The sequence below is a fragment of the Bos taurus genome, chromosome 6 (genome assembly GCF_002263795.3).
Source record: "Bos taurus isolate L1 Dominette 01449 registration number 42190680 breed Hereford chromosome 6, ARS-UCD2.0, whole genome shotgun sequence".
Classification (NCBI taxonomy): domain Eukaryota; kingdom Metazoa; phylum Chordata; class Mammalia; order Artiodactyla; family Bovidae; genus Bos; species Bos taurus.
Window position 1 is genome coordinate 115,517,841 of NC_037333.1, and position 26,274 is coordinate 115,544,114.

Here is a 26,274-nt window from a genome sequence, read left to right on the forward strand (position 1 = left end):
TTATCTGACAAAGGATGTGTCCCCAAAATGTAAAGAACTACTATGAAATCTACTTTTTAAATAATTAAATAAATAAAATAAAAATTTAAAAACTAGAAGGACATGAATAGGTTACTAATTCAAAACAGGGAAAACTCATATAGCCAAAGAGCCCAGGATGGAATGCTCAGCCTCACTCACAGTCAGTGAAATGCAAATTAAAATGAGCTGGCATTTTATTGACACAGAAAGACTTCAGTTCGGCAGTCCCAAGCGTCAGTGAGCAGGGGGGACACGTCCCGCTGGTGAGCAGACCCTGGATGGGCTCGGCCACACCAGTCACAGCCACCTGATGCCCTGAACGGGTGTGCACACGGACCCCTGCCGCCCACCGTCCACTGACGACCTGTTCAGAGAAGACTGTCCCGACCGTGCATGGAGTGCCAGGCAGCAGCAGAGTGGAATGAAAACCGTTCATAATGGAATGTCGCGTAACAAGTAAAATAAACTAAGACCCCAAGGCAGAGCTTGAAAACGTGATGCAGTGCTCTAAAACTGGCAGAATAAGATGTGTAGTAGAATTACATTTGTGTAAAATTTTAAAACACACAAAATGAGCCAGTTAAAGGACCATGCTGCCAGGGTGGAGGGCAAGCAGGGAGGGGTGAGCAGGTGGAGCACGTGGGGCTCGGGGCAGAGGGGCTGCTCCATGCGACACTGTGATGGTGACCGCATGCCCTCCTCCACCCGACCAAACCTTCCGGATGACGGCACCAGGGGCGGCCTCCACGCGAGCCTGAACTGAAGCTAAGAGTCAGGGACCCGAGCGGCCTCCACACGAACCTGACCTGAAGCTAAGAGTCAGGAGCCCGAGCAGCCTCCAAGCGAGCCTGAACTGAAGCTCAGAGTCAGGGGCCCGAGCGGCCTCCACGCGAGCCTGAACTGAAGCTAAGAGTCAGGGGCCCAAGCAGCCTCCACGCGAGCCTGAACTGAAGATCAGAGTCAGGGACCCAAGCGGCCTCCACGCGAGCCTGAACTGAAGCTAAGAGTCAGGGGCCCGAGCGGCCTCCAAGCGAGCCTGAACTGAAGCTCAGAGTCAGGGGCCCGAGCGGCCTCCAAGCGAGCCTGAACTGAAGCTCAGAGTCAGGGGCCCGAGCGGCCTCCAAGCGAGCCTGAACTGAAGCTCAGAGTCACAGACCCAGCACAGCACACACACGGAACTCTCAGTACTTCCTGCTAAACTTCTCTGTAAACCGAGAACTGCTCGAGGAGTGAAGTCTATTCTTTTCCAGCGTTACAGATCAGAGAGAAGAGCGATACAAGGTGAAACCGTCAGGACCTGTGGCGCAGAACCACATCTTTAGAAGGGGGCACGGAATGGAGCAGGACCCCTTGAGGCCTTCCTGGGACACACCCTCGCGCACCCCCACCTCCTGTTTGTCGACAAGCTTTCGCCTCCTGGCTTTCCCCTAGTCCCAAAGAGCAGATTCAACCAGAGAAGTGAGAAAGCGCGAAAATGAAAGAGAACCGTCAAGCAGAACAAAATAGTAACAGTTTAGCCAAAAACAAAGTCAAGGACCTTTAGCTTCTCCTCAGGGCTGCAGATAATATCCTGAGCCATGTCCGCAAACTGTTTCGCAGATACTGAAACCCTCGCCAGGAGGAAGTGAACTGCACGCTGCCCCCCGCCCAGCACCTTGACCCCAGGCCAGCTGGAAGCAGAAGGCAGATGGCTGAGATTCCCGTAACATCACCTTGTTACCTCACCACCAACCAACCGGAGAGCTGCCCGTGAGCTGATCAAGTGCCCCGTGAGCCCCTCCCCTGAAGCCCAGCCGGAGTCCGGGCCTTCTGAGCATGAGCTGCTCGCTCCCCTCCTCTGGGGCCACAAGAAAGGCTGCTCGGTCCTCCCCACAACCTGAGTCAGTGGACGAGCCTTCCTGTGCACCGCGCAAACGGACCCAAGCTTGGCTGAGTAACGGGTCACGACAGACCCCATAGGGTCCGTGTGTCCAGAACACCGTGCCCGGCAGGCTGAGGACACAGGCGTTATCACGACTCTGCCGAGAGGCAGAGGGAAGGCCGGGGTGGGAGGGGGGGGGAGGGGCTGGGAGTGCACGTTCGCTCGCCTTGAAGACCAAGGTTACGGGAGAGGGAGGGGGCAAGGCAAGGGTGGGAGTCAATGGAGACTCAGATGTATCATTTCTGAAAACCTGGAGAATAAAGAGAGAAACACTCAAGTCACCTTACCTCAAGATCATCGAGGGAGCGGGTGATGCTCAGCCTCCGGGACCTCCCGAAGGACCTTCGGCTGGAGGCGCGCGGAGCCGGGGTCACGAGTCCAATGCCCCGGCCGAACTTGGAGCCCTGGAACAAAGACAAAGACCCGTTACCTGCTTGGGAGAAGACGCTCGTTCTGCCCGACCGGGGCGCCGCCTGGAGAGACGAGAGGAGGGGAGGCCTCCAGGTCAATCTCACGGTGCGTGGTCCCCACAGCCGAAAGCACAAAGTGGGAAAGGGTCACCCAGGGCCCGAGTGCTCACTGGGCCACCTCCAGCTACGCGTCCAGAGGCGACCCCAGCCTCAGCCCACGCGCACGGGCACGGGAACAGCACAAGCGCGTGTCAGGGAAGCTCGAGCGGGCGGAGGAGTCGTTAGTAACACAGGCTGGTTTTCAGAAAGTTTGTGCTTTCACATAATTTTATAAGCGTTTTAGGGAATTAAAGAGTCTCGGGACGTTCAGCTGGTGTCTGAAGACCAAACCAGCCCCGTGGATGAAACAACCAACCATTAACACATCTCATCCTTTCTCTGGGAAATGACCAGAATTAATTCACTGCCGTTATGCCAGACATCTCCCCAAATGTGGTTCAGCAAATAAGCCGTCACATTTTAAAAATAAAAAGCGTCACAGCTGAAAATCTCCGATTTCCTGGGCACGTGAAACCCTAAGTGACCAGCTTCAGGCACAGAAGGAGCTGCAAGTTTCTAAACATGTCAAGACCTCGGGTTCTCCGCTCCGCACCTGCGGAGGGACCCCAGGCATCCTGAGCAAAGACAAAACGCACAGCACTTCCTTGAAGCCTCTGCGCTGAGTTTCTGCATCGTCAGCCTTGCAGACGCACCCGTGCCCTGCTGAACACACCTCCGCCGGGGACAGAGGTCCAAGCAAGGCCGTGCTGCAGACACTGAGTAGTGAAGGTTCAGAAAAGCGACCCGGAGCGGAGAGTGTGAGCTGGAGCGAGAGGAAATCCGGAACAAACGGGAGAGGAGGGAGGGAGACAGAGGCAGAGAGAGGACGGAGCTGACTCAGGGAGAGGGGACGCAGAGACGACTGGGACTCCTCGGACTCATCGTCACCAGCAGCAAAGGGGTCCCTGGCGCAGTAATGCGTCACCACACACTCCTCAGCCCCCGTGTCCCAGCAAGAGCCCGGGCGCGGACACATCCCCGCAAGCGCATCCTCATCTCTGCACCTCCAACCCAGGCGGGACTGTGCTGCCAGCCTGCCCGCCAAGGTCCCTGGGCAATGCGATGCCCACGGAACTCCTGGGCATGGGCCTCAGGGCAGCGGGGGACAGGGAAGCGGGCCGTGAGGGTGCCGAGCCAGAGCCAGACCCGCAAGGGTCCGGGACTGTCACCCTGAAAAAGAGCAGCCGCGGAGCCGTGAAGAAGTGAGGCTGCGCGGGGCGGGGCTTGGCCTCTAAGGAGCCAAGTTGCCCAGAAGACCTCCTTGTCCCCAGACGGGCCTGGGACCCACCATGCTGCCTCCCGGAGGCCCAAGTGTGCTCGGGGGCCTGGTCTCCAAGACCCTCCGCCACCCACCAACCAGGGGTGAGCCTGTGCTCCCAACTGCGCTTCTGCTCCAGGGCACAGGCACCCGGGCTGGCCCAGCGGGGCTCTGTGACACTAACGGGCTCTCACGGGCTCTTCTCTTTGTCCCAAAGGTGTCCCCTCCCCTGCCACCTTCCTCTCCCACCCCCAGCAGCACTCCACCTCACTGCTGGGCCTTGCCAGCAAGTTACTGACATACTCTTGAGCAATATTTGTCTAATATTTTCAAAAAATATGCCCCGAGCTGAGTCTGTGTGTGAGATGTATTGGAATCCAGCGACCCCTTTGCAGACCCATGCCGCCCCCCACCCCCGGGCACCACCCCCCAGTATGGCACACCCTTTCAAGAACTTCCTTCAGCCTTGTTTTCCATAAGCAAGCCCCCCTGGGGGAGGCGGTCCTGGAACCACAGGCCCCCAGCAGGCCCACCTCCCCAGCGGGGGCTGCAGGGCCTCTGCTCTCCGTGCTCCCTTTGGGAACACCTGCAGACACGCTGTTGGGGGAGGCACACTGACTGGAACCGCCCACCCTGGCCAGGCCCCACGGTAACCATTCGCACGAGTTGTTTTATGACAGGACCTCCTGGCAAGGAGTACGGAAGTGATAAGCCACCACCAATAAGAAGAGCTCGGGAAAGGCCTACAGGAGACACGGCGCGTCCGTCCACTTCCCAGAACCCCTCTTGCTAGCGTCCATCTTGGCTGAGTGATGCGTGCGCCACCAGGGGAGGCTGATTTAGAATCACTGGCCAAAGACCGCCGGAAACTAATCCCATCACCAAAAACCCGAGGCTGCGAGCCGCGCGGCAGAGCGGTCCTCCTGGGCTCCCTTCCCCTCCTGCTCTCCACCCGGGCGCCCTTTCCCAATAAAGTCTCTTGCTTTGTCAGCAGATGTGTCTCTTCCAACAATTCATTTCCGATTGTTAGACAGAGCCCAGTTTCAGGCCCTGGAAAGGGTCCTCCTTCCTGCAACAGGCCGAGGGCCACCCCGGCCTCAGCTGAGGTTTGGCGACCTCAGCACGATCCCCCTAGATGGGGCCCAGAAGAGGGAGCCAGCCGGTGGGGTGAAGGCAGAACCTGGCCGCCGCCCACCCGCCACCCGCGGAGGGGCCTCCCGTAGCCCACGCAGTGAGCTGGCTCGTCCGGCCTCCTCGGGCTGCAGATGAGAAACCACAGGCAGAGAAGGGCCCGCTCGGGACCGCGGGGGCCAAACCCACCTCTCGTCTTGATGGTCAGAGCCAGGAACGCCCAACTGAAGGGTGGAGACACAAGGCCAGCAGCCCCGGGGGGGTAGGGCCAGGTCCCTGCTCAACAGCGCTGGGCACGCGGTGGGCGCTCTGGGAGCACTTGGGGAACAAACCCCAGCGCACGGGGCCGTCTAGCTTCCAGCAGAGGCCAGGTCCGCTGAAGGCTCCCCAGGAGACCCCGAGGAGCGAGATTTCCAGCTGACGTACCTCTCTTGCTGAATCAGGCAGTGTCCAGTCAGAAAGCAAAGCCACCCTGACTGCCTCACAGAGCATCCCTGTAAAAAACCGCCAGCCAGGCAGCAGAGAAACGAGCGGGCAAAAGGGATGCACGGTGCCAGGAGGCCGGGTCAGCACAGGAAGAGGAGCTGTCTGAGCCTGCGGGCAGACATGGGGTGGGTGCGGCAGGACCCTGGCCTCAGACTCAGGCCCTCAGGGGCCACGGGCGACGGCTGATGTCAGGCAGAGAGGCCCGGGGAGGCGAGGAACCGCACGCTGGACACGGGCAGCGGGGGAGCACTGCAGGCCCCCAGCCGCTGCAGCCAGAGCCGGCAGCGAGCCAGCTGACCCGGGGGGAGGGGGCAGACCCCGTCCCCGAGCCCGGCACAGGAGGCGGCCCCGGGGCTGAGGGACGAGAGCTGAATGGGGCTCCTACAAATTCGGCCGTCAGAAGAAGTCTAAGCCCAATATCCAATCAACTTTAGAACCAAAAGAATTCCACTTGCAACATGGCCCTGGACAAGCACGCAGAGGTGACTCGGGTGGCGTGAGAGCTGAGGAAGGGCCCCTCTTCACTGCAAATCACCTTCTCAAGAAAGAAGCCGAGACTGGGTCTCCTGCTCAAGAAAGAAAAGAGCAAGTGTGTTTCTTGTTGTTCAGTCGCTCAGTCGTGTCCAACTCTTTGCGACCCCGTGGACTGCAACACACCAGGCTCCCCTGTCCTACACTCTCTCAAGGACTTTGCTCAAACTCATGTCCATTGAGTTGGTGATGCCATCTAACCTCTCCATCTCATTCTCCTGCCACCGCCTCTCCTTTCGCCTTCAACCTTTCCCAGCACCAGGGTCTACCTGTAGAAAATTCTTAGAGATGGGAATACCTGACCCTCTCACCTGTCTCCTGAGAAACCTGCTTGCGGGTCAAGAAGCAATAGCTAGAATGTATACAAAACGACAGTCAAATCAAGACAGAAAATTAAGGAATATGCTTTGTTTATTCAATAATGTCTAAGAGACAGGCAGTCATCAAGAGTGACAAGAGACACTTGTTTAAAAGACAGAAACACAGCGTGTGCAGAACTTCCAGCTGATAAAGGAGGCGATGAAGAAAGCAAGGAAGCCAACAACAGCCTGGAAACAAAACAGAGACCAGGCGGAAGGGGAAGCCGAGGAAAGACAGAGACCAGGCGGAAGGGGAAGCCGAGGAGAGACAGAGACCAGGCGGAAGGGGAAGCCGAGGAGAGACAGAGACCAGGCGGAAGGGGAAGCTGAGGAGAGACAGAGACCAGGCGGGAAGGGGAAGCCGAGGAGAGACAGAGACCAGGCGGGAAGGAGAAGCCGAGGAAAAAGACTCAGACAGCACAGGGCAACGCCACGGAGCCAAGACCACACACGGCAGCGATCTCATTTATTCCAATCTTACTCCTGAGTCTCGGAACATCAAACTGCATTGGGGCAAACATCCAACCACCTGCCACTCACAGTAACAACCCTAAAACATGAAAAATGGAAAAGTTTATTAAAGGCAGAAAATGCTGACTCAGAGAAGGCTTGTGTAGCTATGTAGAACAGACAGAACAGTTTCACCTCTAACAGAGGTTTTTAAGTAAAAGATTCAATACGCCAAAAAGAAAGGGGGGGGGGCGGGAAAAAGAAAGGGGGGGGCGGGAAAAAAGAAAGGGGGAAAAATGCCACCATTGGTTTTATGACTTTGTGAGGTTAGAATAAACTTGACACCAAAACTAAACAACGAGAGGAGGAAAAACTACAAGACGGTCTCACTCTAAAGCGCAGACGCGGAATCCTACAGGAGCACCAGCAGCCAGAGCCCGCGGTGATAAAGACAAGCCCAAGCTAGGCTTATCTCAGGAACGCACGCTGCGCTCAGTATTTAAACTATCACTATAATATACCATGTTAGCATTTTAAATGAGGAAGCCCATTTGATTGTCTCAATGAGTGCAAAAGAACCAAAAAAGAAAGACTAAAATTCAACACCCATTCATGATGACAAGTACTCGCAAGCAGGCACAGAAGTAACCCTGGCAAGGCAGCTGCACGCAGAAAGCAGCAAATGCGCTGCACTTTTAAATATCACATGACGACAGGCGCGACTTCTCCGTATGTGCCATTAATAACAGTAGCAAAGCATACAAGGTATCTAGAAATAAGTCTGGTCAAATAATCTAACAATAAATATAGTCAACAATGTTTATGAAGGTAAGTACAAGACTTTACTGAAAGAAAATAAAGAAAATCTAAATGACGAGAGATACCACTTTCATGGATAGGACAGGATACAGGATATTTCATCCTGGATATGCTGTCCCAATAAAACAATCAATAGCAATTTTTTTTTGGAGGATTTATTAGCAGATTATGAAATCTATATAGAAGAGTAAGGCTCAAGCAACACCAAGATCAGATAAGGCACGTTAGATACAAAGCTACAGCTCTGAAAGTAAAGTGTGGTTGAGGTACTGACAGCGGAGGTCAGAGAACCGAGGCCCACACGTACGTGGACACGTGGCCCACGGCACAGGGCACCAGTGGGCCCCTGAGAGCATGGATTCAGTGCTCCAGCCAGCTGTCCACACAGAGGGAAGAATTAACTTGTCACCCCCTCCATAAAATGTTAGGGGGAAAAAGGAGAAAATCTTTCAGAGCTCAGGATAGTAGTCAATGTGTTAAATCAAAAGTGCGAGAGAAAGGCTGAGAAGCTGGAGAACATCAAAGTCAGGAACTTCTGTTGGTGACACGGCATGTGGAACGCTGGGAGAGCACTCAGGGACTGTACGTAATTGGCGGAGGGTAACAGCCAGAATCTGTAACTCCTACCAATCAGAGAAGACAGCCCAACAGCAACATGGGCCGTTTTCAGCAGGCCCCTCGAAAAAGAGGAAATCATCTTTGTGATCGAGGGAACACAAAGAGAAACCACAGCGAGATGCCACTGTACCCGAACAGGTTGGCAGAACGTGGAGGAGCCTCACGAAGGCAAGTGTCGCAAGCGTGCGGGCAGTCTGAGCTCTGAGAGGAGCAGGCGCAGGGCTGTCGGGAAAACAGCGCGCTTCTGCGTGCTGAGGCCTTGCTGAGCTCCTGGACCCGACTGGGGGCGTGCAGGGTGACGCCGGATACGGTTCTCGCCGCTCCAGGGCAAGGACTGGGCACCGGGACACAACACGGGCAGGACTGTCCGTCAGTGATTCCATCTGCGCCGGCCCCAGAGACCCGTCTACTGTCGACACGAAGGAACACAGAGACCAAAGGCTTCCCACTCGGCCCTGCTGCAGAGCCACAAAGCAGCCTTCCATTCTCTGGACAGACCCTGAGAATTGCCTTCATATGCACACCTGGAGACGTGTGCAAGAATGTTCACCAAAGCATCGTCTGTCATTCTGTTAATGGCTGTGTGTGGGTGTGTGTGTGGGTGAGTGTGTGTGTGTGTGAGTGTGTGAGTGTGTGTGTGAGTGTGTGTGTGTGTGTGTGTATGGGTGAGTGTGTGAGTGTGTGTGTGTGTGAGTGTGTGTGAGTGAGTGTGTGTGTGTGGGTGAGTGTGTGTGTGTGGGTGTGTATGTGGGTGACTGTGTGTGTGTGTGGGGTGTGTGTGTGTGGGTGAGTGTGTGAGTGTGTGTGTGAGTGTGTGTGTGTGGGTGTGTGAGTGTGTGTGTGAGTGTGTGTGTGTGTGAGTGTGTGTGTGTGAGTGAGTGTGTGTGTGTGTGTGAGTGTGTGTGTGTGGGTGTGTGCACGCGTGGTAGTGGAATACTCACACAATGGGTAATTTTATAGCTAACATGATGAACTGCAGGTGAAGATAATAAGGCTAACTCTCTGAAGTGATAGCAGTATCAGAGAACAAGTTACAGACACTGTGTTATAAAGCCACTTAAAGCTTCAGTTCAGTTCAGTCACTCAGTTGTGTCCAACTCTTCACGACCCCATGAATCGCAGCACGCCAGGCCTCCCTGTCCATCACCAACTCCCAGAGTTCACTCAAACTCATGTGCATCGAGTCGGTGATGCCATCCAGCCATCTCATCCTCTGTCATCCCCTTCTCCTCCTGCCCCCAATCCCTCCCAGCATCAGAGTCTTTTCCAATGAGTCAACTCTTCCCATGAGGTGGCCAAAGTATTGGAGTTTCAGCTTTAGCATCGGCCCTTCCAGTGAATACCCAGGACTGGCCTCCTTCAGAATGGACTGGTTGGATCTCTTTGCAGTCCAAGGGACTCTCAGGAGTCTTCTCCAACACCACAGTTCAAAAGCATCAATTCTTCGGCGCTCAGCTTTCTTCACAGTCCAACTCTCACATCCATACATGACCACAGAAAAAACCATAGCCTTGACTAGACGGACCTTTGTTGGCAAAGTAATGTCTCTGCTTTTTAATATGCTGTCTAGGTTGGTCATAACTTTCCTTCCAAGGAGTAAGCATCTTTTCATTTCATGGCTGTAATCACCATCTGCAGTGATTTGGGAGCCCAGAAAAATACAGTCTGCTACTGTTTCCACTGTTTCCCCATCTATTTGCCATGAAGTGATGGGACCAGATGCCATGATCTTCGTTTTCTGAATGTTGAGTTTTAAGCCAACTTTTCCACTCTCCTCTTTCATCAAGAGGCTTTTTAAAGCTTAAGAAACAGCAAAACTAATCAATACGGGATTCAAGCACTTCAAACCCTTCTGATTCTGGCAGGAGTGTGGTGGCCACTTAGCTGGGAACACCCTCCCTTTTCCTGGCAACTGTCTAAAGCCAAAGAACAGGAGGCGGCGGCCCTGCTACGTGCGGGCTCCCTTGCTGCCTGTCTGCTCCACCTGGGTGTCCTCCCGTCTCTGTGCTCCACACTGCGTCCAACTCCTCTGGCAGCCCTGCCCCGCCGGGTCCAGGAGGGGCCGAGCACTTCTCCCCGCCGGAGTGGGGAGCACAGGGTGCACGAGGTCGGAAGGACCGCCTCGTGCGGGATGAGCGAGCGCAGAAAGCCGAGGGGCCCGACGTCCCATCCCCCTCCACCATGTCCCCGTGTCCCGTCCCCGCGGCATGCCATCCCCACATCCCGTCCCGGAGTCCCTGCGTCCCGTTCCTGAGTGCCCGCATCCCCACATCCTGTCCCTGCGTCCTTCCCGGAGCAGGGTACCTCCACCGGCCGGCAGGCGGGGCAGGGCGGGGCGGGCCCTGTTATCTCCCAGACCAGCTGAGTCTCCCCATCGTTCCACCACTGACTCTTAGAGAGCCAGGCGACGCTGAGCAAGGGCACTGTTTACAAGGAGGGGAGATCAAAGCCGCTCTTTTTAGAGGCAGTTAAATCTCAGGGGCCTCGCCCAGCCTTTTCAGTGTACTCTAGACTTTGATTTTTTTTACAGTCTATTTTAAAACTTCCTCTCATTGTACTAGAAGAGAGGTCAGTCTGTTGAATCCCATACTGTCCTCACGGGAGGACGCATGAGCCTGTCCTTAGCAAAGCCACAGAAGTACCGATACTGCTTCCAGCACCAATCCTCACTCTGCTCTTAATAAATAAATAATTACTAAAATAATTTTAAGTTTTTTCTTCAAATGTGTTCTTTTTAGTTAAGTAAAACATGTTCAAATTCCCACAATACAAAATCGAAACAACAAAAAAATAAAATTCCAGCGTCCAGGACCCTACCAGTTTTCCCCTGCTGCCCTGGGTGACCAGGACTAAGTGTCTCCCTTCCGTTTCTTCTATGTTTTACACATAAATATGTGTGCGCTTTGAAATGCATACGTTTACTTGGGGGGTATTGAAATGCTTTACACAAAAGCGGGACCATGTTAAACATGCACGTGCCCGGCTTTCCCGCTCCCTGCACCGTGAGGGCTGTCCCCACGGTGGCGCTCCGCCCACCCACCTCCCACCTGGCTGCACACCCGCCTCCCCTGCAGCAGGGGCAGCCACGTGACGAGGCCGGGCCCATGAGGAGCACCAAGAGGGTCCCCGCAGCTTCTGCCTGGCCTCCACCCCCCCCACCCCCAACTCCTGCAGACCCCCGCCCCCCACTCCCGCAGACCCCCCTCCCGCCCCCCACTCCCACAGACCCCCCACCCCCCACTCCTGCAGACCCCCCGCCCCCCACTCCCGCAGACCCCCCGCCCCCCACTCCCGCAGACCCCCGCCCCCCACTCCCACAGACCTCCCCTCCTGCTCCCCACTCCCGCAGACCCCCCTCCCGCACCCCCCCTCCCGCAGACCCCCCACCCCCCACTCCCGCAGACCCCTCCTGCCCCCTACTCCGTCCTCCTGCAGGCTGGAATGTGGACAGCCGCTGTCTCACCCCTGCGGAGCAGCTGTCTTCAACCTCAAGTTCAAGCACAGGCACACGTGAGACCATGGAAACAACACCACTGGGAACACGGCTCCTAATGAAGGGGGAGCCTCCACGCCGGCCCTGGGCAGCCCACCCAGGCCGACCAGCGGAGAGCACAGCCCCACAGGTTCAGGCCACGCCACGTGAAGTCCTGTGTAACAGACTGAGATCCATCACTTGTAAATGAGCGCATGTAGCCTACCGTGTGAAAATACATCAGTCTTCACTCCATTGTCAACAAGCACGTTTTATTCAATCGTATTTTGGTGACGACCACTGCTGCCAGTTTCGAAATGACTCACCCTTGAAAGCCTCCCCTCCTGCATTACCCGAGCCTCTCTGGGGCAGCTGACCTCAGACACTGGCCTCAGGACGCCTGAGAGGTGTCCGCCTGCACGGGCAAGAGTCAGAAAACGCTTTCCCTGCAGGCTTCACAGCAGAAAGGGTCTCAGAAAGCTGAGATGTGGACTGAGCCAGCGTACACAGGACGAGGAGACAGCAACAAAGCCCGGGTAAAGCAGCATAATGAAGAGAGGGCCGTCTGGACACAGAGGTGACAGGACTTGGGGACCGACTGCTGACCAAAGGCAGTGATAAGAGTCCTGCTAACAGCTGGCTTCCTTCGTGCAGACAGAATAGAAAGGCTGTGTGCCAGGAGTTCCAACGGGAACATTTAACACAAAGAGCTGTTGAGCGTGACATGGAGGCAATCATGAGCACCCAAGGGTGGAGGGGAGAGAGAGACAGAGCGCGCACCCCTCGGGGGCCCCTCCTAGCCTGGGGTCAGGCCTGCTTGCCCTCACTGGTCACAGGCTACCCGTTCAGGGGCACAATCGGCAGAGGTGGCTGAAAAGAAGCTGGTGAGAAGTCCCCTGGGGCATGCAGAGCTCCTCGGGGCCCTGGAGAGCTGTGCCCTCCCAGGGCTGTGCTAGCAGAGCAGAGCCCGCCTGTCAGGAGCGAAGGCCGAGGCAGCTGACAGGTGCCCGGCGGAGTGACGGAGGCTCCACGCGCACCGGGCCCCTTTGCGAAGACCGAGACTGACCAGCTCCAGGCACGCGGGAGAACCTCTGCGCGGTCAGCCGCTCACATCTACGTGAAACACGCCGAGGCCTCGAGGACACATACAACGAAGAAGGCCCTGGACCAAATTTGCTCGGAAAAGCCACTTCATGAACATCAGCAAACACAAGGACTCTGTGTGGGGACGGAGTTGGGGGGAGGGCAGCAGCGGGCACAGAGGCGGGGCGGGGCCGGCGTCCCTGGCTCTCCCTCTCAGCACTGAGCACTCAGCACCTTCTTCGCCTGCGTCGGACGCTGGAGCTGGGTCGTGCGGACAGCACTCTGCCTGCAGGGCCGTGCTGGTTCCCGCGGTGCCAACGTGGCCACATTCTCCCAGGGCCATTGCCCAGGGCAGCCTGCTCCCCAGCAGCCAGTGCCGCCCCCCAGCCTGCCGCCCCACAGGCCCGCCCCCTGGGCTTTGAGTCTCTGCCCTTGCCCCCTCCGCTGCTTCCTCCGCAGGGTTCCATTCGCGCTCCCCTGGCTGTGAGCCAACTCTCGTCTGGTTCTTCCTGAGAACTTCTCTCTGTTCAAATCGCAGGCGTGTTTTCTGTCTCCTGGCCGGACCCTGAGGACGCAGCCTGATTCTGCACAGAGTAAGGCACTGAAGCCACAGTCTCCGTGGAGACGAGCTGACAGCAATTCCGGACACCACCCACCCGGCCTGCTGCCCTATCTGGCATCTCCCTCTCCCACGCCTAATGCCTCTTCCTCTTGGCATTTCTGGCACTTCCGGCCTCCATCCCTTCCTGGCCTGTCCTCTGCTGATGCAGACAAGCCTCACGCCAGCTCAGGCCAGGCCAGGAGGGACACCAGGAGCCCCAGCTTAGGACCCTGGAAGCTTTTGCCACTCCAGCCGGGGCTGTGGGGTTAGGCTGTGCTAAAATGAGGAGAACCCACTTAGCAAAGAGCAATGGACACACTTCCAGAGACTGGAGCTGCAGTAACGTACAATCTATTACTACTTATTTATTACTGTACTACTAACTACAATTTATTACTACTTAGATAAATTGTGTGTCCGTCACATCGCAAGATGAATGCCACCTGACTATTGGTAAGTCGCTGGATGTACATAAACCCTACTCTCCTTATCAGTAGGATGATGAGCTCACAGCATCCCCATTCAGGTCAAATAAGGAGATAAAGCAGACTGCAAACAGTGAGCGCTTCGTCGCCACTCCCCAGCTCTGGAGACATCCCTTCCACGCCAAGGGCTTCGTTCTTTTGTTACAGTGTAAGCAGCAATAGCCAACACCTTCCTTTTCACTACATTTTTGTTCAAGGTGAAAGAACATTAAAAAGAAGTCCAAGACCCTCCTAAGTGCAGACCACTGTCCCTGACAAAGGGTCCAAGATAATACAAGAGAACAACGATAGTCTTTTCTACAAAGGATGCTGGAACAAGGCGTCCACAGCCAAAAACTGAATCTAGACACAGACCTCACACCCTCAGAAAATTAACTCCAAGTGGATCACAGACGTCGGTGTAAAACAAACAATCCCAAAACCCCTAGAAGATAGCACAGGAGAAAACCTAGGTGACCGTGGGTTCAGTGATGTGTCTGGCACAGCACCAAAGACACGATCCGTCAAAGAAAGAATTGACAAGCTGCTGGACTTCATCAAAATAAAGAACTTTTACTCTGTGAAACAGGGTATCAAGAGAATGAAGACAACTCGGAGAACGGGAGTAAATATTTGCAAAGACACATGTAATGAAGGACCGTTATCCAACACAAACAAACAGCCCTTAAAACTCAACGGTAAGAAAACAAACAATCCAAGACTCAGGGCTCCCCTGGCAGCCCAGCGGTTTAGACTCCACGCTTCCAGTGCAGAGGGCCTGGGTCTGATCCCTGGTCGAGAGAGATGTGCCGTGCAGTGTGGCCAAACAATCTGATAAAAAATGCGCCAAAGATCTTAACAGACACCTCACCAAAGATACCCAGATGGCAAGCAAGTACAGGAAAAGACATTCAACATCACATGTCATCAGGGAGATGCAAGTTAGAACAACGAGACACCACTACACAAGTGTCAGAAGGGCAAAAACGTTCAACTCCGACACGCAATCAGGGCCAGAATTGAAGCGACAGAAACCTTCTTCCTTGCTGGCAGAAATGCAAAATGGTGCAGCCACTTTGGAAGATACTTTCTTACAAAGCAGAACATACCCTGAGCCTGCAATTCAGCAACCTCACTCCCTTGGAGCTGACCCACAGGAGTCAAAAACTTACACCCACACAGAAACCTGCACACAGGTGTCTAGATCAGCTTTATTCAGAGCTGCCAGAACCTGGAAGCAACCACAGTGTCCTTCAGGAGGGGAACAGATAAACAAACTGTGATGCCTCCAGACAATGGAATATTGTTGGTGCCACGGGAAAATGAGCTGGCATGCCAGAAAGACAAGGCTTCTGCTTAAAGGCACGTCACCGAGTGAGAGAAGCCACTCTGAAAAAGCTACGTGCCGGTGCTAAGCTGGCATTCTCCAAGAGCGGGACAGTGCAGACCGCAGAAAGCCTGAGTAATGGCCGGAGCTGACAGAGGGAGGGAGGGGCAGGCAGAGCACGGAGGGGATTCAAGGCAGTGGAAACCACTCTGCATGACCCACAGTGGTGAAGACACGTCCTCATACACTTGTGCAAGCCCACAGAACACACACCACAGAGTGACCCTAGGAGAAACTGTGGGGTCCAGGTCTGCTGATGGTGACCAGGTCCCCCTGGGGGGGAACGGGACGGCGGGGAGGCTGTGCACCTTTGAGGACAGAGGAAACGCCGTGCCTTCCCCTCAGTTTCATTATAAACCTAAAACGGCTCCAAAAGACAGTCTTTTGAAAAATAGAAAGAAGCCCAAGGTTTGAATCATGAACCTGCTTCATCCTGACGGCTGGCCTCAGACAAGTCCTTAGCCCCTGCAGGACCAGTCACCTGCCTGGACGAGCACAGCACCACCGTCTCAGGGTCCCTGAGGTCAGACCTCTGTCCCCGAGGAGCTGAGACCGCGTGGAGCTGGACGGGGCCGACGGGCACTTCCCACCAAGCAGACAGACGTGAGGCAACTGCCGTCCACCCTACGCTCCTGTCAGTGACGGCTCCCCGGCACAGCGGCAGTGGAGAGGAACCCCTCGTGGGGGACGCACTCAGAGAGAGGGCCGACGCCCATACTTCAGGTAACGCTTCGGCCACTTTCCGGGGCCTCTCCTCCCCAGCCCCTCCCCGACCCAACGGGGACGCCCAGGCGAAAGCTGCCGTCCACCCGTCCATGCCGCAGGTGGCCCAGCGGGAGTGGGTGGGAAGGCGGCCCCAGCCAGGCAGCTCAGACCCTGGAGCTGGGGGAGGGGCCCTCGAGGGCAGAACCCCCGAGCCCGGCCACTGTGGCGATGTGCTCAGGCCCTGTGATCACAGCCGTGTTTATAAAGGCAGGGTCTGCACTCAGACACAGCACAGGGCCACCCGGGCGTCGAGGGAGGGAAAACCCTGAGGGACTTCCAAACCCTCTGTCTGGAAGCTTTCTTTCAAGTGTTTCGTGTCAGACCTGGGAAGGGGTCAGGTCTTGACCCCCTCCTCTACTCTGACTCCACCCGACCCACCAGCACCTTCCCGGGATTTTCAGCTTCTGGGAACAAAGGTGTGAACAAACGCAGAAGAGGCACTTCAAACCAAAAAGGTCCTCTGAGAAGAATTCCTCTCAAACCAGCTGAGCGGCGAGCCAGCCCCCTTGTTCCGGCCGCACCCCACGTCTCGCCCTCCCTCCAGCACCTGCGGGCCCCGCGTCCCGCCCTCCCGCCAGCACCGGGGCCCCGCATCCCGCCCTCCTGCCAGCACCTGCTGGGCCCGGTCTGGCTCAGATGGTACAGAACCCTCCTGCCAACTCTGGCAGGTTTGATCCCTGGGTTGGGAAGACCCCTGGAGGAGGAAACAGTAGCCCACTCCAGTATCCTTGCCTAGGAAATCTCATGGACAGAGGAGCATGGCGGGCTATAGTCCATGGGGTTGCAAAGAGTCGGGCAGGACTGAGCAACTGAACGGAACTGAACTGAAGGGATCACGCGCACAGTCCAAGCCTCCCTGAGCTGTCTGCGGCGGCTTCAGCTGCTGCTTCTCGTAGCAGCACCTCCTGCGTGGAGGAAACGCTGTGGGGAAGCTCCCTGTCCTGAAGGGAGCAGGCTGAGCGTCCAGAACCTGCCCCCATGGCACCCACCGCAGTAGGAAAGGATGGGAAGCGGGGAGGAGGGCCTCACCCCAACCGGGAGCTCACTGCCCCTCCACTGCCGCCTGTCCCACCCGACGCCCGCCTGGGCCCCACCCAGAGCCCCAGTGAACCCAAGGGAGGTGCCATGAGGCCTCCAGAGGCGCCCGGGCCGGGCGGGAGGAAGCGGGCCACGCAAGTGCCAGCGTCCATCAGTAACTGACCGAGTCAGGAACCACGCTCGCCTCCCCGACCCTGCCTCCAGGCTCACCTTCTTGTCTTCCTTGGTCTTCCTAACACTTCGATGGGGGCCGAAGATGTTCTGCACGCCAAGGGCCTTCCTGGCCCAGTCCCTGCGCTGGGTGCTGGGCGGGGGCTGGGCTGGGCTGCCCTCCACGCGGTAGCGGTCAGCGGGAATCTTGCTCATGGGCGGGGGCAGCGTCCCACAGTTGACGCTGGACCAGCCGTCCGTGGAGTCGGTGTAAGACTCCTGGTCGCTGACGTGCCCACACTGCCACTGCCGCAGCACGTGCACTGGGAGCCACCGCTGGCTGGAGCCGCCGCCGGGGCCCACAGCGCCCCTCCGGGAGGGCGGGACCGGGCACCTCAGGGGGCCGGGGGGGCCCTCCACGTGCGGAGCGGGCCCCAGGTGCTTACCGAGGTCCCGGCACCTGTCAGCCTGCGGGGCAGCCTCGAACGGGGCCCCCTCAGGGTCGAGACAGAAGGCCCCGTTCCAGGGGGCAGTCCAGGGCTGGGGGCCCCTCCCACCTGTGCCCTCCCAGGCGCCGCCGCCGGGGCCGTGCCTGCTGGAGGCGGCGCCCAGGTCCACCACGAGCACGCGGCTGCTCCTGTCCTCGGGGCTGAAGTTCCCGATGCCGCTGTCGCTGTTGCTGCTGGTGCTGGTGTTCTGGTGGGCATCGGCGTCCCCGTCAGCGAAGGCCCGGGCCCGCACGCCCTCGATCAGCTCGCCCATGTCCCGGTAGAGCACGGAGATGAACTGCAGCACGGGCAGCGAGGACGCGGGGAACTCCAGGCAGCCGTTGGTGTCGGGGTCGGCCGTGCACTCAAACCCGAAACGCCGGGCGATGCCCTGGTGGATCTTGTGGCTGAACAGGTCGGGGTCCACCATGAACACGTGGCAGGACGTGCGCAGGGTGCCATCCTCCTCCTGCGCCAGGCTCCCGTCGTCGCCCGCCTGCATGGTCACCAGCCCGAAAAACCTCCTGTCGTCTGGGCACACGGCGCTGAAGGCCAGCCTCTCGGCCGGGTAGCGGGCCAACACGGCCGCCTTGTCCGTGCACAGCTGCACGCAGTCGTGCATGACCTTCATGGTCACCAGCGAGTGGATCTTCTGCTCGGCCCGCAGGCGCCGCAGGCAGCCGCGGATGGCCTGCACGCTGTCCGACTCCAGGCTGCAGCCGGCAGACGGCAGCTCGATGGAGCCCAGGTAGCCCACAACCATGGCCACGTTGAGAATACTTGCATCCAGCCCAAAGTCCTCAGGAGCCTCCAGCCCCGCGCCGAAAGCAGAACCATGGTTGCCCGCTTTGGGCGTCTCCTCCTTAGAAGGCAGGCTGGGGTGCGGGTGACTTGCACTCTCACAGGCAAGGTCACACCGGCCAGCGGCCGACTCTGAAAGCGACCTCTGCTTCAGCTTCAGAGGCTCTGAACTGCTGGCTCGAAGGCCAGGGTTTTCAAAGATCATGTTGAAAATCCCTCCTGACTGCATTTCCTCAACGACTCTCTCTGCCCTGTTTATTCCTAAAGCCTTAGAGTCGAGCTTGGGCTTCAGCCAGCCTTTTCCTTCGTAAAAGCCGAACTCCTCGTCACTGGAGCAGGACTCCAGGTGGCCGCCGCCCTCCGCGATCACCATGTGCAGGACCCCAGAGCACTTCCCGATTAACTTCACCACGTCTTCATGGGACGCTTTCTTCACGTTGATCTCGTTGACGGCCAGGATCTGGTCGCCGGCGCGGAGGCCCACGAGGTCGGCGGGGCTGCCCCTGAGGACGCAGCTGAGCACGCAGGGCGCCTGGCCCGAGAGCGTGAAGCCGTAGCCGGCCCGGCCCCGGGCCACCTCCACGCTGCGCAGGCGCGGGGGCGCCGGGTCCCCCGCTCGGAACATGTCCGCCGCGCCCGGTGCATCGCTCACCCCACCGGCCGGCCCATGGCGCGAGGCTGCCAGCAGCCAGTCCGGTCTCCTCGGAGGGGTGCCCTGCGGAGGAAGAAGAGAGAGCTGGTTGTTGAAGATCGCACCCTGTACGGTGTGCTTGCTTAAACTCGAACGCACAGTCCCCAGCGCAGCCACCGCGGGGTCAATGCGCAGGAGGGGCACGGTCGCTGTGTAGCCCAAGGGGCCCCCTTGAGGGGCAGGCCTTCTGTCCTTCCGACCCCCACCTCGGCCCACCCCACTCACAGTGTGAGGAGCACAGGACTCCAGCAGAAGCTGCCCCCTCGGGTCTGGACGCAGAGAGGCGCATCCTGGGACCCCCAGGGCCCTGGTGGGCCCCCACCCCGCCCTGGGGGCAGTGCAGAGCCCCAGGGGGAGTGGCCACCCCTAGTCCAGCCTGGCTTCGATCACCACTGCTGTCCACACCAAGTCCGCCCCCAGGAAGGGCCGTCTGCTGGTTCTCTCTCACATCCGCCACCCTCTCTCCAGTAACTGATTTTGAACAAGGCGTGGTGTGGAGAGAACACACCAGCCTGAAACAAGTCCTGCAGGATGGAGGCCACCCCGCGGAACAGACGAGACAAGCAAGGAGAGCACGGGAATCTGTACTTAATTGTCCCACAGGGACGACTGCACAGTGAAAAGGACTGGTTGTCACCAGGAACAAACCCGGGTTGGGGTCCCCAAGGCCACCCCGGCTTCCAGCAGGAGGACGCGCAGGACTGGGCACATTGGTCCTCTTGGCTCCAATCCATCACAGCGAGAAGCTGCAAAGCAGAACCAGCAATGGGAGAAGGTCCAGTGGGGGAGGGGGTGGGGTCCAGGGGAGACGGGCCCCAGCTTCCAGAACCCCGTCCCGAGGACACACAACGGACCCCCAGAGACACGTGCGCCCAGGGAAGCTTGTCACAGACTCAGAGCCAGGGTTCTTACTGGGGGGCCGGCCCTGCAGGCCCCTCTGCTGGGCACTCAATCCAGCCCCAGGGTGGAGGGTGTAAGCACAGACAGAGCATGGAGGCACAGGGAGCCCCCATCTGTGGGGGTGCTGGGGGCCCTCCCGACACCCCAGCTCCTGGATGCCAGCCCCACACGTGGGCCTCTCGGAGGACGGCAGTCAGGACCACTGGGAGGACCCCTCTCCTCACAAAACCCTTTAAAGCTCACTTCCAAAAGCAACACACTGAGTAAATTATACTGTGAAGATCCAAGATATAATAGAACATGTTTTTTTAAAGAGTGTATGTTTTTTAAACAATTGTTTTAACATTGTCAGAAGAAATTCTCAGGTCTTGGGAAACAGTTTCCAGTAACAGAAGCCTAACACAAAGTAACTGATGCTCCCCACCAAAAAAGTGCAAGAGCTGGACAAAAGGGAAAGCATGTTATCATAGGACTACAAGGGCAGCCTCAGGCATGACAGAACAATGGTCTGCAGGATGTATGTTTAATTACTTTATGATGAACAAAGAATAATTTATTTCTAAAGTGGAAGTGAAAGTCGCTCAATCGTGTCCAACTCTGTGATCCCATGGACTATAGAGTCCATGGAATTCTCCAGGCCAGAATACTGGAGCGGGTAGCCTTTGCCTTTGCCTTCTCCGGGGGATCTTCCCAACCCAGGGATCGAACCCAGGTCTCTCACATTGCAGGTGGATTCTTTACCAGCTGAGCCACAAGGGAAGCCCAAGAGTACTGAAGTGAATAGCCTATCCCTTCTCCAGTGGAGCTTCCCGACCCAGGGATCAAAGCAGGGTCACCTGCATTGCAGGCGGATTTTTTACCAACTGAGCTATGAGGGAAGCCCTAAATCACCACATTATTTAATATCTGAGTGATGCCAAATTAACCATTCAAATATGACTGGAATTAATGCCCATCACTGAAGGTGTGTTTATCAGTCTGCCATGTACTGTCCTCCACTCTTCCCACCGGATCTCCTAAAGGGGTGTGGGCTGAAACACGCCCCAGAGCCACCCACGTCCAGACTCCTGGAGCCTGTCACCTCACAAGGCCAAGGGGACCCTGCAGATGTGATGAGGGGAAGGGTCCTGGGAGGGAGGTCCCCCTGGATTCACAGGGTCAGGGAGGACATGACCACAGGGTCATCGTCAGAGGGAAACAGGAGGTGGGAGTCAGAGAGAGGCCTTGATGAGGGCAGCAGAGAGCAGAGCGCTTGGCCTGGAAGGTGGGGGGTGGGCCCCCGGGGGCCTCCAGGAGGGAGCAGCCCCTCCTCCACACAGGCTTCCCCAGAGACGCTGATTCTGGGCTCCTGGCAGGGCTGTCTGGGAGCTTCATAGTTGGGCAGGCATGTGTGTAAGATGTCACTGTGATGCAGGTGTGACTGTTATTCCCATTTTGCAGATGAGGAAACAGAGGCACAAAGAAGTAACTTGTCTTCAGCTGCAGAACTACTCAGCGTCAGAGGTGGGCTTGAACCTGCTGCTCTGGGCTTCCCCGCTCCCCACACAAAGGGCTTCCGAGAGGAAGCAGAGCGGTACTGGGAGGAGACCACCAGCAGACCCCTGTACCTCAAACCCACCCCCAGCGCCACCCTTTCCCAGCAGGGGCCTCCAGCCACCACCCTGGCTGCTGACACCAAAACCCACCAGGCACCGCCTTCCCCAGACACCCCTCGGGGACACACACACACAGCCCCGGAAACACACCAGATGCATGCTGACCGCCCTGTGCCCCAGCCACCTCATCCCCCAGTCCATTCCAGCCCTGCTCCACGGCCACTCCAGCGCATCTGCCTCCCCCAGCCACAGGGCCCGAACCACCCAGGGCCCTGGAAGACCACAGGCGGCTGCGCTCATCGAGGCCACCACCCAGCAGCGCCCTTGCCCAGCTTTCACCCTGAAAGGGCCCCTTTCCACACCCGCCGGCATCAGTAAGGCCCGTCACCTGTTCATCGGTGTCACCAGCAGCCTGCCACGCACTGGACGGGGCCAGACATAGGACTGTTAGGAGGGAAGGTCCCTTCCTGCGAAGAGCCCTGGGCAGGGGTCGAGGAACCAGAGGCCCCCATAGCAGCAGCTTCTGAGGGTGTCCGCAGCCCCGCCGGCAGCTCCCAGGCGACCCAGGAGGCACCCCCCCCACCACTGTGCTCCCTGCAGATCACTGCTGCCGGCTCCCCATCCCTGTCCCCTCTCCCTGAGGACCCGCTTCCTCTCTGAATGCAAAGCCCCCATGTGGGTAACCCCGTGGCCTGACCACCCGCTGAACTCTCTCCTAGGCGCCAACCCCATTTCCCGAGCTCTCAGCCACGTGTCACCCAAACACGACCCTGCCCCTACGCCCACCCAGCCACCCAGGCCCTGTCCCTTGTCCCCGGCACCTTCGTCCCCCTGATGCCCCACCCTGGGCCTTCTCCATGCCTCTGCTCGCGCCAGCAGCCCCACTCAAGGTCACGTATGTCCACATGCTACTCCCTGGCCTCACGCTGATCCTGCACCCCAGAGACCCCACTGCAGGCCCCCGCAGCCACCCCACCTCTCCCACCCACAGCTGCTCCCGCCGCCCCACCTGCTGCGCCCACTCCAGTCCACCACGCTCTCCGCCCCTCTCCAAAGTCACACTCGCAGCCCCAGGGCCCTCAGCACCCCCGTCAAGCCTGACAGTCTCCCCCAGCCATTCACGACCACCCAAACCCACCCGGGGGCCCGGCTGTCCCCTCCCTGTGGCCTGTCTCTTACTTTACAGAGAAGACAAACCCCACCAGCCCACCCCGCCCCCACCACCCCACCCCACCCCACCCCGACCAGCCCTCCCCCAGCAGTGCGCACCCTCCCCTCTCCTTCAGGCCAGCATCTCCCCTGGACCCTCAACACCGTCCCCACCACCTCGGGGTAAGGGGGACGGACACCACCTGCCGGGGTCTGAAAATACCCAAACCTCTCTAAACACGGAAGGAGTAAATGCCTCCTTCCCCAGGGCCACGCTGCCGCTCCCCCAGGCAGCTTCTTAAGGGCTCATCCGTACTGGGGGCCCAGCCCTTGGTGCCTCTGAACACCACTCACACCAGCCACCAAGGACCACACGGCCCGGACCAGCAGGCGCGCCGGGTCCTCTCCCCCAACTGCTCAGCAGACTCAGCAGATTCCGCACGTGCGCGTCCCCCCAGGCTCCTCCACGTGGCTTCTCTCCCTGCCCCCGGCAATCACGCCCACCCCAGAGAGGGTCTCCCACCTTCTGATCTCCACCTGCAACTCTTGGGCAAGCTCAAGGCCCCATAAACTCAACAGTCAAAACAAACCCCCTTCCCCAAATCCACCCCCTCTCCGTGACTGGCCCGCCACTCGCTCAGTCACATAGCAGGGGGTAAGGGGGGTGGCCAACACAAGTGGGGGCTCCCATAAAGACTCCTGAGACCCCGATCAAGACACGTGGAGATTCACACAGATGCATTTTCAACTGCAGAGGAAGGAACACTTCTGAATGCATTCTATGAACCAGTACCACCCTGATACCAAAACCAAATATATCACAAGAATAAAAAATTAAAAGCCAATATCACTGATGAATACAGATGCAAAAATCCTCAACAAAATATTAGCAAACTGTATCCACAACATATTAAAAGTACACCATGATCAGGTGGGATTTATCCCAGGGATGCAAGGATTTTTCAGTATCTGCAAATCATTGTGATAGACCACATTAACAAACTGAAGAATAAAAATAATATAATCATCTCAGTAGATACAGAAAAAGCTTCTGACAAAATTCAACATCCATTTATGATTAAAAAAAAAAAACTCTCCAGGAAGTACACATAGAGAGAACCTACCTCCACATAATAAAGGTCACATATGACAAACTCACAGCTAAGATCGTACTCAGTGGTGAAAAGCTGAAAGCATTCCCTCTAAGATCAGGAGCAAGACAAGGATGCCCACTCTCACCACTTTTATTCAACACAGTCTTTGAAGTCCTAGCCACAGCAATCAGAGAAGAAAAAGAAATAAAAGGAATCCAAACTGGAAAGGAAGAGTAAAACTCTGCAGATGATACAATACTATACTGAGGAAATTCTGAAGACACCACCAGAAAACCACTAGAGCCCATCAGTGAGTCTGATAAAGCTGCAGGATACAAGATCAATAGACAGAAACCTACCGCATTTCTATTCACTAACAACGAACCATCGGAAAGACAAACTAAGGAAACAATCACATTTCCCATCACATCAGAAGGAATAAATAGTCGTGAACAAACCTACCCGAGGACGTGAAAGACCTGGACTCAGAAAGCCACAGACGCCACTGAAAGAAGAGGCAGACGACACAGACGGACGGAAAACACACCACGTTCACAGACTGGGGGACGGACACTGTGAAAACCTCCATGCCACACAAAGCAATCTGCCGTTTCGATGCGATCCCTACTAAAATGCCAAAGGCATTTTTCACAGAAATAAAACAAGTTTAAATTTTCTATTGAAACACACAAGACCCTGAATACCCAAAACAATCTTGAGAAAGAAGAACAGAGCTGGAGGAATCACACTCCCTGACTGCAGACTATGCTACAAAGCTACAGGAGTCAAAACAGCATGGTCCTGGCACAAAAGCTGACACTCACACAGATCAACGGAGCAGAACAGTGAGCCCAGAAACAGCCACACATGCTTATGGCCAATTAATCCACAGCAAAGGAGGAAAGAATACACAGTGGAGAAAAGAATCCCTTCAGCAGGGCTGAGATAACTGGAGAGCTTCAGTGGATGAAATTAGAATGTTCTCTAATACCACATACAAAAATAAACTCAAAAAGCATCAAAACCCTAAATGTAAGGCCAGAAACCATAACACTCCCACATGAAAACATAGGCAGAACACTCTTTGACATAAATCATAGCAATATTTTTAATTCATTTCCTTAGCAAAGGAAATAAAAGCAAAAATAAACAAATGGAGCCTAATTAAATTTAGAAGCTTTTGCACAGCAAAGGAAACTATGGACAAATGAAAAGATAACCCACTGAATGGGAGAAAACATTTGAAACGATACGACCAGTAACGGCTTAATATCCAAAATACACAAACAGCTACTACAACTTAACATCAACAAAATACCTGATTAAAAAAGTGGGTGGAAGACCTGAATAGACATTTTTCCAAAGAAGAAGTGCAGATGGCCAACAAGCACATGAAAAGATGCTCAACGCTGCTAGTCCCTCGGGAATGCAAATCAAAACCACAATGAGATACCACCTCACACCCGTCAGACGGCTATCATAAAAAAAGAACATGAATACCAAATGTTGGCGAAGATGTGGAGAAAAGGGAACCCTCATACCCTGTTGGTCACAATGTAAATTGGTGTGGTCACCGTGGAGGACAGTCCCACTCCTGGGTATATGAAGGGGAAAGTGGCTCAGTCGTGTCTGACGCTTTGTGACCCCACGGACTGTCCGTGGAATTCTCCAGGCCAGAACACTGGAGTGGGTAGCCTTTCCCTTCTCCAGGGGATCTTCCCGACCCAGGAATCGAATCGAGGTCTCCTGCGTTGCAGGCAGATTCTTTATCAACTGAGCTATCAGGGAAGCCCTCCTGGGTATACAATCCCCCAAAAAAAACTAATTCAAAAAGATACATGCACCCCGATGTTCATAGCAGCACTGTTTACAACAGCCAGAACACAGAAGCAACCTATGTGCCCAACAACAGACAAACAGATGAGGAAGATGTGGTGAATACATGCAATGGAATACTGCTCAGTCATTCAAGAGTGAAATCCTGCCATGTGCAACGACACGGATGACTTGGAGGGTATTACGTAAGTGAAATAAGTTAGAGAAAGACAAATACTTATCACCTACATGTGGAATACCATTTATATTATAATATCACTATACGTGCAATCTAAAAAATACAATAACCAGGGATTGTAACAAAAAAGCAGCAGACACAGAGAACAAAATAGTGGTTACCAGTGAGGAGAGGAGTTGGAGGGGCGAGAGAGGCGGAGGACTAGGAGGTGCAGACTATTGCGTCTAAAACAAGCTGCAAGGGTCCATCGCGCAGCACAGGGAGCACAACCAGTGTTTTACAGTAACTATGAACGGAGCACCACCTTTAAAACCGTGGCTCGCTATATTGTACACCTGTAACTTACATGACTTGGTACATCAACTATACTTTGACTAAATAAATAATTTGCCCTGCAAAAAGCAAAGCAAAACAGAAAAGATGAAGCCTCAAGCAAAGGTTATCACAGACAAGGAACAACCGTGCAGAGTCTGCAAAAA

At 56.2% G+C, this 26,274-nt stretch overlaps 1 protein-coding gene across 3 annotated transcripts in view; it reads right to left on the reverse strand.

Annotated features, from left to right (window-relative positions):
- The window catches only part of RGS12 (regulator of G protein signaling 12), a 114,924-nt gene that overhangs the window by 71,654 nt on the left and 16,996 nt on the right, over positions 1-26,274 (reverse strand). For all 3 annotated transcript variants that reach the window (XM_024993717.2, XM_024993716.2, XM_059887839.1), the window contains exons 2-3: positions 17,124-19,067; positions 2,230-2,346 (exon numbers count right to left, since the gene is read on the reverse strand). In XM_024993717.2, coding sequence (XP_024849485.1) covers positions 2,230-2,346; positions 17,124-18,977 — 1,971 coding nt within the window. In that variant the 5' untranslated portion in view covers positions 18,978-19,067. The remainder of the gene's footprint in view (positions 1-2,229; positions 2,347-17,123; positions 19,068-26,274) is intronic.